Genomic DNA, 17,234 nt, shown 5'->3' on the forward strand with positions numbered 1-17,234 from the left:
TATTCAAATCAAGTTAGGATACTTTTTTTTAAAAATTCAAATCTTTTGTGTTATCTCTTTGTGTTGTGTTTCTATGCGTATAAGTCACGTGTCATTTTTTCAAGGTGCTCTTAAAAAAAAAATGTAATTTCATTAAAACATATCGATGCAGTTGCATGACACATTTGTTCCATCTGTACTGTTCACTACATTGGCTGGAACCATAAAATGCTAGTATGTCATTGAGCTGCCTGGGAGCTGTGAGACATGATGACTGTCTGTCTCCTGTTGTCAATCCCGTAAAATACGTCAATGGATCCCGGCCAATCCCCTCCCTTTTAACTGCACACACTGAACAAAGCTGAGAGAACTGGATAAAAGGTGTTTGCTAGAAATAAAAAGGGAGTCAAGCAAAGATCTAGCTCTGCTAACCAGATTATGCTTACACCTATTATAACCTAACACTTGGTAAAATGATCAGACTTAAGCACCAAATGAATTTTTGGGGTGTCAGCATTGAATTTAAAAAAGCCCCTCCATCGTAATCATCCATTCACACAGGCAGAGAGATTCTAAGCTTTATTATATATGTGTTTGCCATTCAAAAGTGAGTACATTTCAGAGGGGAAAATATAGATTTAATTCAAGCTGATTAACCGGACACATGTAAAGTTAAAACCTCTTCTCTTCTTTAGGTGTCTGCCTTAATGCTTTGGAAATGTTTTCTACAGAATATCTTTATATAACTGTGCATTTCTACAGATAACCAAATTGAAGACTTGGATTATTTATAGTTAATAACCTATTGTTGTGGTTTTACACATGCACTTACTGGTCTGAGGTAATGCACAATAGAACCATTTATTGATCTGAACATAATGTTTTTTTCTATGTGATTTGCACAATTTTTTCTTCATCCTTAAGTGAAAGCATTTTTTTTTTTTTTAAATGTTGCAAACCACTTATCCTTAATGTGTGGATTATTAGGTGAAACACATTTGAATCTAGGATTACATGGAACATCTATACACAACATCTTTCTTACCTGTGATACACTGAAACTGACCATCCTCTCGTCGAATAGTGAAGGCCTCTCCTGGGTTTACCTGCACCAGGATTACCTGTGGAGAAACAAGGCAACATTTAATTAACATTACATGTCGACATTGTGTAAACAAAATCACTCTGGCATTGTAGAAACTTAAGAGAGTTGTAATATGTCTGTGAAATGATTTCCTTGGTGTGAATCAAAGCAAAAACATTTGTGTGAAAAGCACACAACATTCTTAACAGCAACCGTGTTTGGTGTTACACCAACAATATGGACACCTGAAAATCATAGTGAGGAAACAATCAAAACCATTGAGAGCTTTTCTGTGCAAACATAATTTGTAAAAGTGGCAGGAGTATTACCGCAACAATAAGAACATAAAACGGTTTGCTATGAGACAAATGCTCCAACCTGATTTAAAAAAGAGACAAGAATTGAGGAAACCTCAAACCAATTTCTTTTTTAGGACAAAACACGTATTTACAGAGAGCAAGACTGTGAGGTTCAAAGAGGGGGAAAAGGCTAGGGCTGCTCAATTAAAATCGTATTTTAAATCGCAATTACGATTTTGGCTTGCAACGATTATGAAAACAACATAATCGAAATAAAACGATTATTTATTGTATTTTTTTTATTGTATTTTTTTTTTCTTCTTCAGTTGAATTATACTTAAAGTTCAGGGTAATCAACTGTTAAAAACATACAGTTCACTTTTTTTTTTTCAATAATTGGTTTGTTTTCAGTAAATGGATAATCGTTTTTAATAATCGTGATATCAATTATTGACCCAAATAATCGGGATTATGATTTTTGCCTTAATCGAGCAGCCCTAGAAAAGGCTTTCTGTGTTCTCCATTAAATTGCAAAAAAATAAAAAAATGTAATATGGGAGATTGGGAGAAGTGTGAACACCAATCAACCCTGCCATGCCTGGACTATGTTTGCTGTGGTGGTCAATTTGACTGGTGTTACACATTATCAATACATAAGCTCATGCTCTGCGCTACTTTCACTGTCAATTACAAGCTTTGTCAACCGTAGAGTGAAGGACTGTTTCTCAGAAGCCGTACAGGGAAATAAACACAGCTCAAATGCACATCAATGTGTATTTTCTGTTCATTTTGGCCGTAATGATCATATTAAGCACTTGATGAGTTGACCTGAAGACTTTAATGAACCAGTAAGTAATATTCAAACTACAGAACATTTTGTAAATCGACGACATTTGTTTAATTAACTGGATAACATTTTAAAAGGATGCATAGTTCTATTACTTTCATATTTTAAATGTGAAGACGAATCAGTGTTCTCTTCCCTATTATAACATGTCATAAAATAACAACCACCTGTACATTTCAAGAACATTCAACAGATGTTGCCAGCATGAACAAATAAGGAAGGAAGGGAAGCAATTCTTATCTTAATCCATTTAGGAAAAAAACAGCCAGTCTTCATGTCTTAAATATTTTTTGTGTCAATATTTCACATACAAATCCAAGGATATATGATTTTGTTAAACTGAGTTGTTTCTCCACATTCATAGTTTTAAAACATCTTGATTTATCAGGCATTACACATTTAAAGCTTCAACCATAAACCTCCAAATTCTAATCTATTAAAATCTCCCATTTATTGAGTTTATGAAGCCTGTTGGAAATATCAGGTAAATCGACACTGCTACCATATAGTGAGACACACTGCCTTTGTCATAACAAAAGACTAGAGAACAGAACAGGAAAAAGGTGATTTTTAGCAAGGACATTTTTTTTCAAACCATTCAACATTCTTGTCAATGAAATTAAATGTTTGACGACTGCCAAATAAAAGTAAAAATGATTAAATGCTGAAGACAAATATGTATCTACCATTCACCAAATCAACAGGTCAGAATAGGTTAATGAAAGCAAGATCAGTGAAACTCTCTCCGAATCATCTTTAATATCTTAACTAATTCTTCTTAACTCCTAAGGAGCCCACATGATTAGGTTTTAGTTGCCCGGCACCGTGTGTGGGCGCTAGTTACCTCACTCTTGTGGAAGTCGCTGTCATAGAATCTACACTCCCCTGGCAGAGGGCTTTGGCTACGGTTTTCTTCAGGCACAGAAATCATCAGCACCTCCATCTCTGACACTGCTCCCATTCATGTGCTCAGCAGGGAGAGGAAAGAGCCCTTTGACTGCCACACACACACACACACAGACAGAAGCTCATATGCTCATACACACCCATACAGGCAGCGTCAGCAGCAAGTGTAGATGGTGGTGGGAGGGGGGTGTGGGGCAACGGAGGTCTAATTGAATCAAAGTCTAGGCACTTCACACACAGTGGGGTGCATGTGTATGTTTGTAGTCCACCCCCCCTTCTGTGTGAAGCAAACACTCTTCTAGGAATATCAATCTTTACATTGGGCGTTACATTGAAATCAATACAGAGACATCCATTGCATGTTCATGTCACAAAACAGAATTGCTAATAAAATATCTGACTGCTACTTACTGTTGCCCGCATTGCTTTTTCTCATTCAGGCGTTGCTACTCACGCAGTCACAGAGAAAAAAAAGAAGAAAAAAAAAGATGCTCCAGGGTCTACCAGACCCTCCACCACTTTACCCAACCCTCATGAGAAATCACATGACCCGCAATGCTAACACATCTGGCTGGGCTGATCCTTTACACCCTCCACTTCCATCCACTCCTGCACAAAATCCAGGAAGAAACAGTCGAGAGAGACGAGGACGACGAGGAGCTTTGTAGGAGGAAGGGGCTTAGCCTCTTGCGCTGGATGTAGCGTTCACATAAAGTGTGGCGTAAATCTCATGTTTGCTTAGCCTGGTTCAGCCTCATGTGCTCCATAGCGGCGCACTCTGCAGCAGGCGGCTTGTTCACTCTTGCCTCTGGCTCCAGTGCAGCCTCCCTACCGTCAGTATCCACAGCAACCCCTTCAACAAATAAGCCACAGCGATGTCCGTGCCAAACCTTCAGAGAGGGGATTGAAACCTTATCAGCAGTGGCCACTCTCTGGAAAAGGAGGCGGATGAACCCAGGAAAACCGGACCAAATCTGAGAAGGATGATGCCTCAGTTTGCTATTCAGTTCCTCTCACTGACTGTGTGCCAGCTCAGTTTACGCCTGCTGTGCTCCTTAACGTGGTTAATTTCTATAGCATTCCATCAGGGCGTGTTCACAACACAGCTAAGCAGATATAAGGGTTCCACTGCGTGGGGAGTCCTTTGTTCTGCCTTTTTTCACAACAACAACAACAACGGTGTGAGGGAGAAGAGCGACCCACGCAGCTTCTGAGGCTGACATATACGACTACGCTACAGTGTCTCTCCCTCCCCCCGTGTCTCTCCCTCCCCCTCTTACTCTCTCTGGCTCCCTCTCCCATTCACAGAGCGACATGCCATACACCCTCTCTTAATACTCCGATCGATGCGAGAGGAGATGAGGTGGTGGGAGTTCCATTTCAGAGCTCCAGCGCTCGGCGACAATTGCACCCTTGAGTTCTCTTTACTGTCTTCAAAGATCACAAAGCAGCCCACTGACAGTCAAAACAGAGACACAATAAACAAGAGCTTGCAAGTATTCACTGCTTCTGTAACATCTGTCCTTATTCATTATAATGGATCATTCCTTAAAGCGACAGTGCTGATAACTTGATCAGCATGTGCCAAGTTAACAGATACGTCTGCGTCACTGATACTGCTGCGCAAGCGGTAAACCTACAAGGAAGCACAACCTCTTAAAACAACAACCTATGCTTGTTATTGCTTCTTGTAAAATGATAAGAAGGTGATTTGAAGGGATTACATAGATATAACCACTAGCAGTAATGATCAGGAGTAGAGTATAGGTGTATGCAGTAAGATGACTTGAGGGAAATATGAAGTTACATTTATTTTTGAAAGATGAAGAATGCTAAGAAACAAAAACACACACTATTTCTAAAGTGTTGCATTGTTCAAATCATCATTATATCTTTTGATCATGAGGCTGAGAATCTGTTCAAACAAGAATCTATTTTTCAACACAATCAAGAAGTTATTACCAAAATCCCAATGAAATGAACTGTTGTGTTTTTTTTTAAATAATCCAACTTTCAATTTTAATACATGCTTATTTTCTATCCTTTTGCAGGAAAAAACATACTGTATGTCCACGAAGCGATTATAGACAACTGCAATCTAATTGTAGACAGTGAAGAACGCCATTAGCAACCTTAAATAAACAAATAAAATAAAGTGTAATCTTGGCACTTGCCCCGTTTTCTGTTACTTGTTGCCATAGCCCACATATTTACTGCACTATACTGTAGCTATAGTTACAGAACCATTTATATAAACAGTCTGCAACTGGAAGGAGGTTTTTGCAAGAAATAATGTTGAAATATTTTCTGTTCTAATAAACAACTGCACAATAGTGATCTGTGTTTTTGAGTTGAGGATCTTGATATTTAATTTATTTTTAATAATTTATGCTTAGACTGCTATTTTGCTCTGAATTTCAAAGGATTGCCTCATAATGTTATAGCACTGTAAAACATCCAACAGAGGTTTCACAGCTTGTGAATAGCATTGTATGCAACATATTGAATACGAATATGTACAATAGTAAAATATTGTATATTTGCGGAGAATAAGCAAAGATATCCTCCATTTTTTTTGTTCTCTTCTGATAACTCCTCTTGCTTGCAGCATCTGCCAACCCTATTCCCCTCATCCATACACAACCCCAGCTATGACATCCCCCTGAATGAAGATCAGCTCGTATAATGCTGAATTTACAGGGCTACTGTCAAATACGTTCAGGCTCAGCCCGAGCCATGCCCCTGCTATATAATAAATGTGTCCCTGAATGTGATGCTGCTTTCTAAAACCAACTGAATGAGGAATTTTTTTGAAAGTGGATAGACCAACAGTGTTAGGATACTGCAAAGGTTATTTTTCCACACAGATGACTAAGCACTGTAAAGTGAGATGGTCACAATCGCGATAGGGATGATCTTCTTAACAGAGCGGGATGGAAGAAACCATGCGAACAAAGAAAATCAAATCAGACTGCCACAAATTCATACAAAAAACAATACATGTTGTCCTCTCAATTGTAAGGATTTGTATCCATGTATGAGCACAATGCAGAGAGAGTGTAGATCAATTAGCACACACTGTCACACAGGTGGCCACTGCTGTTTTATTACCCGGGGGAATGAGCTGCTCTGTGCGTTCATGGCTGTTAGCTCTGATGTTTCTCAACCGTTGGTGACTCAGAGTTCAGGTTTCTCACTATTTGTTCCTCTTAATTGTTTACTGTGCGTTGATGTGAACTCGCAGCTGAGTGGACAGGAAACGGGAGCCAAATGACACAGGGAAATCCTGCCAGTGGCGGAACTAGCTAGGAACTAACGCAGTCTCCCTGCAGCTGACGGCATATGCTTACATGCGCAATGATAATTCAAGGCAATTTGATGATCCTCCACCCTGCAGGATCCCCTGGTAACATCGCATGACAGGAAAGGAGGATAGAAATAGCCTGAAAAAACATATTTTCTAGGTGTTTATTGATACTGTAGCAAGTCTTTATAAAATAGTAGTAGTGTCATCTTAGTAGTGTCGTCAATATGAGCTCACAAATTTACATTATGAAACAAAATGACATCTGCCATTTAATTTTTTCCAACAACTATTCAACCACTGACATCACCATCTTTATAAGTGTCTATGTCTACCTTAGTATGGACCACCTGGACACTGTCATGTCTCAACTGTCATCTAAATTTGGTTCGACTGTATTTAACTAGGAGTTATTACAGATCAATCACAAACTGAAGCCTATCCAGTATTGATCTAGGTGCCTGGATAGGAACATTGTCCAACTTAATGTCAAATCAGCCCGCAAATGCTGGATGCTTCGGTGAATAGATTTTTACTTGTGAATTTGGCTCTGGTTTCTGCTCGCATTAACATGTCCAAAAAAGTAAGCCCTAGTGTGATGCTGCCACCACCACTCTTCACAGTGGAGCTGGTGTTAGGTCAAGTTTACACGGAGACGAAACAGGTTGTATCCGCTATAGTTCTCTATTGTATGGACGGTTCGTCCACGCGAGGCCGTAACGGAACCGTGGAAATGGAGTCCTCAAACGGTAACGGGTCCCAAGGTGGGTAGATCTGCGGACAAAACTCTCTGGGGGGCCTAACGATCATTTCCTGATAATGATGAAGGCATAGCCCCGCCTCTCCCCACCTCTGCTGCTCACTGCTGTAGCATGGTCAGTAGCTACTGCTACTGACCATGCTACAGATGTTAGTGCAAAATCTACAGCTCCTCTAGCACAAGCATCAACAACAAGTGGACATGGAGAACTACTGGTTGCTAAATCCACCACGGAGAATAAACAGAAGGGCAACCAGGCAACCATGGCAACCATTCTCGGGGGGTCTTCTTCGCTGCTTTTGGTGTATTTTGCGGCGGAAGTACAGCGCCACTTACAGGCCTGGCATATGTACTACAGTGTCTTCAGCGGGTCGAGCAGTCTCGTGTGGACGGACCCGTTTCTTGAGCCGATATCGTGTGGACGGAAGACGTTTTTGATATCGAATTCAATTCGTTCTCCGTTTCGTCTCCGTGTAAACGGAGCCTTAGAGAGACTATCATTGTCCTGATGCAGAGTTCTCCACTCCAGCTGAGATAATCATTTTTGGTAAATCCGAGTATTTTCTTTTGGCTATTGCCCTCTAAACATTTCACATGAATTCCTGCAATCTCCAGGCATGCTGTCATGGGTCTTGGCTGTCTTTTGTTTCTTCTCAGAAGTGCCTTCCATCTGGCTCCTCTACCACATAGCCCAGACTTGTGAAGTGCTCTACTGATGCGGCTTTCACACCAGCGCTTTTCAGTTTCTAGCTCCGAGCGGGAGCTTTTCTGGTTCAGCTCCGGTTTCCCTTTTCAGCTCCCGCTCTGTACACACCGCCCACTGGCACCCCAGAGCTGCGTCATGACGTCACCGTTTACATCGCTGATTTGCCCCACAACGGCAGCTCACAACAACAACAACTGCGTCGGGTCGATGATCGTGTTGCTTTTAATCACACGAAGCCAGAATAAATTGAATAACGACTTCTCCAACCTTATACTTTTCTCCAGAGTGCCGTGGTTCATTGTTTATTAATGTGTTTCTGCAGCATTTACCGACCGCTGCAGTATTGGCTGCTCTTCCACTTGAGTTTATTCTCCCGTTAGCTCCCGGTTAGCTCACACTGCAGCGGCCGCTCTAAAGTATTCACTGTCCGACTCACACAAGCAGCTGATGCATATCCCCAGTTCCCCTTAGCCTAAGTGAATGTGTGTCAGTCTGAATTGACACTGTTTGGTATCACAACGCTGTTATGAAAGTTTCTCTGGTATAAAACGGGTGATGTTAGCATAGCAACCGAAGCTAAACTGACTACTTGCATCCGATAGCTGCAATAATACAAAACAACACGTCTGCCTCCCTCCACAATGATCGATAACAGTGAACGGATGGTCAAAGTAAGGCACAAATAAACAGAATCACACGAAGCCTGGTTAGTGTTGCCTGACTTTATAAAGTGTGTTTATAGGCACTACTGCTTGTAGGCAGGCATAACAGTCGACCCATGGGAGGTGGGTTTAGTTTCCTGCACGCCTCGACGTAAGAGAGACGTAAGCGACGCCACCTCTTAGCTCCGAAGCTCTTGCCTCTGGACCGACAATTTTTTGGAGCTGGAAATGAAGCGGATTCCGGAGCTAAGAGCCGGCGCAGCTCCGGTGTGAACTGGAAAACCCGGCGCTTTTCAGGCTCTAGCTCCGAGCCGGAGCTGAAAAGGCGCTGGTGTGAAAGGGGCATGAGTGTAGTCCTTCCAGAGAAATCTCTCATCACTTTAAACTACTGTCACAGTTGTCCCTGGGTTTGAAGTCAGCTCCCTGGCTAAGGTCTTTCTAGCTTGGTCACTTTGTTTGGTAAATCTGCTCGAGGAGAAGTTGAGGTAGTTTCATATTTTAGAAATGTATATTGACAACACCTCATGTACGCTTCCACAGATATGTGTTAAAAACGTTTCCAGAGAAAGCTTTCTCCAAGGTTTGTCATCAACCCAGTTTTACACAGATTATGAAATTAGAATTAGAAATTAATATAGATTTGTGTGCAAAAGAAGCAATTCAGTTTTTTTGTTAGAAACATTTCTTACCCAAAATAAATCCCTTTAAAATCCCAGTTTATTCATTTAGGCGCCCTGTGTTACTGTATGATATGACATAAATGCTATTCAAACGTTCTCCTAATTATCAGTTTACTGCATTTTAGGACTGGTTCTTTAATATGTAATGGGCCATGTACTATAATATGCAATATAAATGTTGACATCTTGATGAATGCAGTGCTTGAATGGTAATTGAGAAGAACTCAGATCAGTATATGGATTGAGTAAATATATTCAGTACTTGTATATGCTCTGAAAATTGATGCAGTCTATGGTTTGTCCCACTTGCTTGGAGGAAAGTCTACAAAACACTGCTGAGTCACACCCTGTCCACCTCCTCACAATAGTTGACAAACAGTGGGCTCACCCCCATCTTCACATATGATTCAGTGGCTGACCAGCAGAGTGGGTTGCGTTTTTGTCACAACATCTCGAGGCCTCTGGCAACTTGTGATGGGCACATTTCCAAGGCCCTGTCTCCTGTGTCTGGCTATAGCATCGAAGGCCAGCACTGACGACGGCTGATTCGACTCGGGAGTGAAGTCTCACTATCCCACAGTAACATTAGCCCACGCATGGCACATAGCCACAAGCAGGCCACACACTCATGGCTGGGTGCTCCCAGTTCAATTTGTGTAGTTACTACGTATGCTGAGTTTCTCACAGACGCAACCAAAGCAAACAGTGAGGTTTTTGTATTATTGTCAAATCTTAGCTCATGAAATAGAATTAAAAACAACGACTATAGTTGTGTAACGTCAGATTAGAAATGACATTTTTTTGAAAACACTCCTGTATTCACTGTTCTATATTGTATTGAAAGATCTTGTAATAATATATGGAAATTGAAAGATTATCCCAAAATGTCTGATGATTACAGGACTACAGGAGTAAGCATAGAAGTGATACTGATACTAATATTTTGACAAATAACTACCAACAAACAGCTTATGACATCTTTCTAAGAGGTGTTTTAATCTCTCTCAGTCTGCCAGGTTACAAACACCGGCTGGTAAATATAGCAAAGCAGTAGAATATAAAAACAAGCACAAAGAACATGAAAACATTAAAATGGCTGGTCTAATGAAAAAAGGTAATGAACAAAATGGAAGAAAATATACATACCCATCAGCACAGACAACAGCTAAGTACATAAGCCATTAGCTGGGCTTAAACATTGACAGAAACAGACTGATTCATCCGTTACCCATTTAGCTACAAACCAAACGGCGAGAGCAGGAAAAAACTTGGGGTGGGGGGGGGGGATTAAATGGATGGAAGCAGTGAATGATACTGTAGCCAAAGTCATATCTAAAAAGGAATCATCTCAGGTAATGACCCCAAGACAACAGCTTCCTCTGTGACTCAGAATAATTGGTCCAAAAGAGCGTTAAATACCAAGCCGAGACTGGGATAGAGAAAACCAGAACAAAGAATGAGGTGTCCCTGCAGTTTCTCCAACTAAAAAGGTCAGAAACTAAGGGGTCAGCCATCGCTCTGAATCCTTTTCACTGTCACCACAGTTTATCCTCGTTCTGTCAGGGCCCGGACCCCTCCAGTGGTTTATGCTCCTCACTCTGCAGCTGTCATGATATTTACACACCTCTTCAGACACAAGACACACATAAGATAGGCCTTATTCACAGAGACGCTCAAACAACAGTCGTTGAATGAAGAGCCCCTACATCAAATAATGTACAATTCATATCGCTTGTGCAGCAGTCACATAAAATTGCCATTATGCGCTTTGGAAAGGCACTTAAACACCCACAATAAAAGGAAGAACTGAATTTAGTGTCAATTTCCAACTAACATATCTGAAAGCCAAATGCCTTACCGAATAACTATGTTCGTTTATTTGTGGGGCCTATCATTCTTCATGCAAACATGAACAAAATACTTCTCAATTTACACAGTATACTTCTCAGCAGTCCAGACAACTGTAAGTTATGTCAGTTCTTCTGATTTTGCAAACAGAATTACTTTGCAAAACCCAAATCAAATATAAAATACTTATTACATGTTTTAACACATAGTATGGGTTTTACCATCACCTGCGGGAGAAGTCTGTCTAAGGCAAGCTAACCATGCTAGCATTAGCAACTGCACACACACACTCTGCTCTCCATGGTCAAAGAAAATAACTGAAGTAATAAGCCATTATATTTGCAAAGACATGCAGCCATATAGCAGATTTAAATATAATGGCTACAGATAATGATATGACCCTGAAACTGATTGCGTAATATAAGTTTCCAGCAGCATTTCAGTAAAAAATACATAAGTAATCGGTACTGGCCAAAAACTTTGGCTTTGTATTTCACTGCACATTATTTGTTATGTTAATTCAGCAGTTGGCAGATTTGTTTTGACAATGGGTCTTCAATACTTGATAGATGTTGGCTTTTATGTCATTCATCATTTTGGTTTGTAGCTGCTGCTATTAAAACCTAACATCATTTAGTTAATCTGAAACAAAAAATGGTATCCTTTCTACAGAAATGATTTGTCACTGTATCTACTTGTCATGTATCTGGGTTAGGACAGAAACACTAATACCTCTAGTGCAAAAGAAAACCATTTGAAAAACAAAGTCACTGCTGTGTGTTATTTGATACTTGTTATTCCTCCTCATCGTACATTTCAGCCATCATGACCATGCAGTGTCTCAAATTGGTCCGAGCAGCAGGGTGGTAATGATGTGAACCAGATAGGAACAGCAGCATTTTATTCCTGTAGTTCTTATTGAAGCTGGGTAAACACTAACACGGGACAAGTACAGGTAATCAGGTAACCTTTGTTGGAGGTGGTAAGGTAACCAAATTCCATGAGAACAACACCCCCCACAGCCTGACAACCAGCAACATTTGATCTCTTAGTGAACAAAGCCTGATTCAGGGAAGGGATGTTCCACTGTGGAAAATGACACGACAGCTCGTTTAGGGCAGTGCTAATATTAGCAAGTCTTATCTCGACAAACTGCATGAGACTGAGGAAATGACCGAAAGATATCACTGTGGGTTCAATGCTTTCCTCCAGGAAGTGACTTAAAATTAAGAAAATCAAACTGATGACGATCAAAATGACAGGGAAATCACCCTGGCTTGTCAGCGCCACTCAATCTCCTTTTGATACTGACGACAGATGAAGGGGGGATATCACCCTATATCCTGTGCCCAAGCAGAATAGGCTGCTATCAAAACCGAGAGAGATGTTGTTCCTGACTAACAACACCTGTTGCATGTGAAACGTGTTCCTTAAGCAGTGTTGCTAAGATATTTCCGTATGTGTTGTTTCAATACTTATCTGAGTATGTGCATATTTCGTTTAGCATCGGAAACAAGCCACCAAACGTATCAGGTTTCATAAAAGAGATTCAGCCACCTCTTGATTTATTTATTATTGCCTGTGACAGACACACACCCTTTTCTCCAGGCTCTGTTGGTGTACATATCAGACCGAATACTACATCCGTGGTTCCCCGCTATGCTGGTCATGTGATACACTATGTTAATGCCTAGTGTTACTACGTTATTAATTGTTCGAGTGCTTTGAATTCACCTATTAAAATGTCTTTGATTAAGTCCGTGAATGTTGTTCATTTTAAGGCATCAATATTCATGGATTAGCCAAAAGCCGCCCAGTGTTATGCATGATAATTATACACTTTTTGGCAAGCACAAATACGGCTAGCACATGTTTAATGGCTTCATTTTCCTTATCCCAATGGACAAAATATGCAACTGAAGACCTTAAGGCCAACAACAGATAACAGACAAATATACTTCTAACAAATTCCTTTCAACTGTAATTACAAGGTAGATGGCCAGAAGGCAGTTTGGGCATAACCAACTTGATGTGGCGAGCGTGAGTAAAAGCAGAGAGACATGAGGGCAGAGGTATGCTACAGTACCTGCTGGGGGCCATCCCCATTGACCATGGCTAGGGGCGGGGGTGAGGCCAGCATTGGGAGTTCAGGACTGAGAAGCTGGCCGGACTCCAGAGGTGGGGTGTGGTCTGCCATATCTCCCTCATTCACACCACTGAAGAGGTACTCCTGCAACAAAGACACTGCAATCAATAGAAAATCACAAAGTATACCACAGAGATTGGTAGTGTCATCGACTTGAGTCTTAAGGCCCTGAAACACCAAGCCGATTTCAGCCGTCGATAGATGTCTGGCCGTCGATGAGCATCCTGTCGCCCTACTCTGATTGGTGTGTCCTGCACCGTCGTGTCTTTTCGGCCGTGCCGACACCTTTCGCTCCCAATTGAACATGTTGAATCGGGAGCGGAGGCTGTCGGCAAAATAAATCACTGATTGGCTGTTCAGCTTAGCGAATCAGTGCATGAGAAGCGAAACGGAAGTGAGGTACGCAAACAAACGATTAGGCACACATATTTTTTGATACCGCCAGTAGCTCACAAAACATGTTTTCGATTATAAGTCGCTATGTGAAACAGGGTGTTTCTCAATGTAGAGTACGCTTCCTTGGTAGCACATGTCTTCCGAGTCACTTGCTTCAGAAGCGAGGCAAGAATACTTCCTGGCATTCGGAAAACGAAGAATGGAACAGGCTAGCAAGTGTGCAGGTGTGCGTCATATGAGAGGCCCAGCCTTACATTTTCCGCCACAGATTTGGGGAAATTGGTCCGTGCGCAAAGCATTGTGGGGATTTTAAGACCGCGGAGTCTACAAATGTGCAGTCTCGAAATTTCTCCAAACGAAGTACGCCGGGCTCGGTAGATTTCCAAGTATGCTGGATATTGGAACAGTACTTCGGCAGCACTCGATGACGTAGTATGCTTGAAATAGTGGCTCTGGAGCAGCTTTACTCGAGATTGAGAAACACCCACAGTCTGTGATGGACGAGAGTGAAAATGGAACGCACATGCACACTACCGCCGCCTGCTGGTAAGGAGAGTTATTGCCACTCATGCATGCGCAGTGCGTACGTGCTACTTCGCCGTTGGCTGAAGTCTTTGTGGTGTGTTCCAGTGCGACTTTTTGGCCAAGACACAGGAGATGATGTGAGGTGACACAACAGGCGGGTCCGTCGGGACGTGTTCTTTGGTGTCAGTTTGGTGCGTCAGGGCCTTTACAGCAAGTCAATAGATCTCTGCTGAGAACTACCTTTACCCAGAACACCACAGGATGCGGCTTCTCCCTCCCCTCTCTTATAATATAGTATGAGAACATTATCACCTTTATTTGTCAAATGTTGGGATGTGGGTGATTGCTGTTATTATGAAGTAGACAAGAATTGTGTATTATATATATATTGTGTGTATATAAGTCGAATAAATTATGATTGAAGTAAAGTATAACAGATTTATGTTTCACACAGATTTTTAATAATACTGCAAAATTGGTAACTGTTCTTGTTGTTATTACATTGGAAGATGGCTATATTAGCAATTAACAAATCTACATCAACCAATATGGATTATGCATAAGCTCATGTCAAACCGTAGCAAAGTATGTAGGTAAAATACAGTTCCTGTTCAAAACTTCAATTATATAAGACTGAAAAGGGGCCAAGCTGAGACTGAAACAGATATATACATGAAAAGATAAAGTTGTTTAGAGAATTTAAAAAAACAACGACAGAACACCATGAGAGAAATGTAACATGTGTCCTTGAACCTAATTACAATCTAGCGCATGCGCCCCTGATCCTCACTGTGATCTGGCTTATCTGTTAGCTTTAGTCCCTCCCCTCCTTAAGCTTAAATAACAAAGTCAGTTTACAGTGTGATGGTCAATGAACTGGGCTTGAAGGAACTATTGCTACAGTAGAGGACTGACATGTGATTAGCCCAGTATTATTAGATGATGGCAGGCTTCTTGTGTGGTTTTTGGGCCTCCGGGTCAACCACAGCAGTCGCTTGGAGTATTACTCTATAACACAAGACAATTTCAAGTATATTTATGTTCAAGTCTAAATTAATGTTTCAAACACACAGTTCAACTGCTAGCTAAGCTTCTGAAATAGAGAAGTAACGCTTATCACAGGCACTCCCTTTGTTTATATTTGCTCACATTTGAAACTTGATAAGCCCCACATTTGTGTTCTATTCTCAGACTGAAAATTATAATGTGAGAGGTAATTATCCTGAATATGATATTTGATTATGGTGAATGGGTGATATTAGGTGTTTTCTTTACTACAGTTATGAAGTACTTGCGTTGAGTTAACTTTGGGTACTGCATGAATGCCAAACTTACTGTGAATTACTCACTGTGAACATTCTGTAAGGTGTAGGTATCACCTCTGAAAACACCATCTAACACTGGCATTAAACTCTGGTTGCATTACACTGAAACCTGTGCATAGGCGTATCTGTTGTAGCAGATTAAAAGATAACTTCTATATGGAAATTATTGTACCATCTGTTGTTGACGGTAGATCATATTTGACTGTGGCTGAGAGACCAGTCAATTAGGACACAACAGCTGTCTTTCAGTTTTGGTCAAATGGGGAAACCACCCTGAATCCGAATAATAGGACATTGTAACTAGCCAACACTTAATACATATTTTCTTCATGTATTATTAAAAAAGGCAAAGGGATTAACAAAACGATGATGATAATAAGGGTCCATGTGTATTATACATTATATTAGGTCATCCATTTCTTAATACGACTAAGATTGATACAGGTGTGAGCCAATACTCTAATGTGACATTTATCTGGAGAAATTGTTTCCCAACACTGTGTAAAAGCTGATTCTGTAATGAGTGTATGTATTTCCTTAACATTACCCACTATCTGTGCTTTACATACGTTCTAACAACTACAAGCATACCTTTGTAACATATCCCACAAGTAATACTAACGTCAATGTTCAGAGGTAATGCTCTTTTTATTCGCCTAAGTTAACTAGGTTAGCTTGTTGTAAGTGTTTACTCTGGCTACAAGTGTATGTGTACGTGTGTTGTGTGCTTAGCGTTGTGTCATAGTTGTTGGTTATCTAACAGCTAACTCACAAACAATACAGTTTAATTCGGGTCCTTTAAGAGACACGGGTAATACACCATATGTTGTCTGTCAGCAACATAAGTGGGTTATTATCAGCTAGCGTTACTCACTCAGTCAGCAGGCACAGCAGCAGCAGTCTGTGTGACACAGTGATGATTTATCTGCAGCTTTCCCCGAAATGTTTTACGTCAGCAACCACCGGTGACCTGCTGCTTCCTGCAACACCTGAACCGAAAACCTTGCTAGCTACCTGGATAAACACAGGCAATATGTGACATGCTAGTGTTAGCTACCCTAATGCTACCTTAGCTAATAGTAAGCGATATGAAGATGTGCTTCTCTCCTAATGTGAACGTCGATCGTCCGTATTGACTACACCTCAAACAGATCGGCGTGACTAGCGAGCGACGGAGACGATGCTAAGAACCGATAATGTTAGCCTGATTGCCAGTTTATCGAGATAACTTTCCATCCAACCCTGCACCTCGCATAAAAGTCAGGAATTTCTCCATTGATGCAGGGCTCTGTGCGCATGCGTGATACTGCAAATCATGACGAATCCCAAGTGCCCAGATAGCAAATACAAATATTTATAATAGATACAACTTCAGGAAGAGGACATTTTATTAACCTTTAAAGGTTTTGGATTTGATGCAATATATATGTTTTTATACAACTAATTTTATTTGTGCGAACATTTCACAATCAAAATGGACTGACACTAAACCAAATGTTGAAAATGTTTACTTAGAGTTACAACAACCAAATGTGTATTCGATTCATATTTTTACTTGAAATTATACCTTTTGTTTTTATCACAATTGTCTTTATATCTTATATGTTTATTTATTTATTTATATTATTTTTTCTTTATTGTGTTTAACTCTGTATGTACCTGTGTACCCCTGATGTCAATGTGTTGTGTGTATACAATGTTTGATTGACATATGGATTTAAAAGGGTGGGGGGAAAAGAGGGAAATAATATTTATAATATTGTCACG

The 17,234-nt window shown here is 40.7% G+C and overlaps 1 protein-coding gene across 3 annotated transcripts in view; it reads right to left on the reverse strand.

Moving 5' to 3' along the window:
- Positions 1–16,758, reverse strand: part of fndc3a (fibronectin type III domain containing 3A) — a 58,486-nt gene extending 41,728 nt beyond the window's left edge. The window contains exons 1-3 of one of the 3 annotated variants that reach the window (XM_034096716.2): positions 16,342–16,758; positions 13,162–13,305; positions 1,025–1,100 (exon numbers count right to left, since the gene is read on the reverse strand). In XM_034096716.2, coding sequence (XP_033952607.1) covers positions 1,025–1,100; positions 13,162–13,272 — 187 coding nt within the window. In that variant the 5' untranslated portion in view covers positions 13,273–13,305; positions 16,342–16,758. Of the gene's footprint in view, positions 1–1,024; positions 1,101–3,526; positions 4,327–13,161; positions 13,306–15,057; positions 15,128–16,341 lie in introns of those variants that run through there. The other 2 variants (XM_071205106.1, XM_034096717.2) reach the window with 2 other exon arrangements.
- Positions 16,759–17,234: the final 476 nt, after the last annotated feature.

The sequence above is a fragment of the Pseudochaenichthys georgianus genome, chromosome 13 (assembly GCF_902827115.2).
Source record: "Pseudochaenichthys georgianus chromosome 13, fPseGeo1.2, whole genome shotgun sequence".
NCBI lineage: Eukaryota > Metazoa > Chordata > Actinopteri > Perciformes > Channichthyidae > Pseudochaenichthys > Pseudochaenichthys georgianus.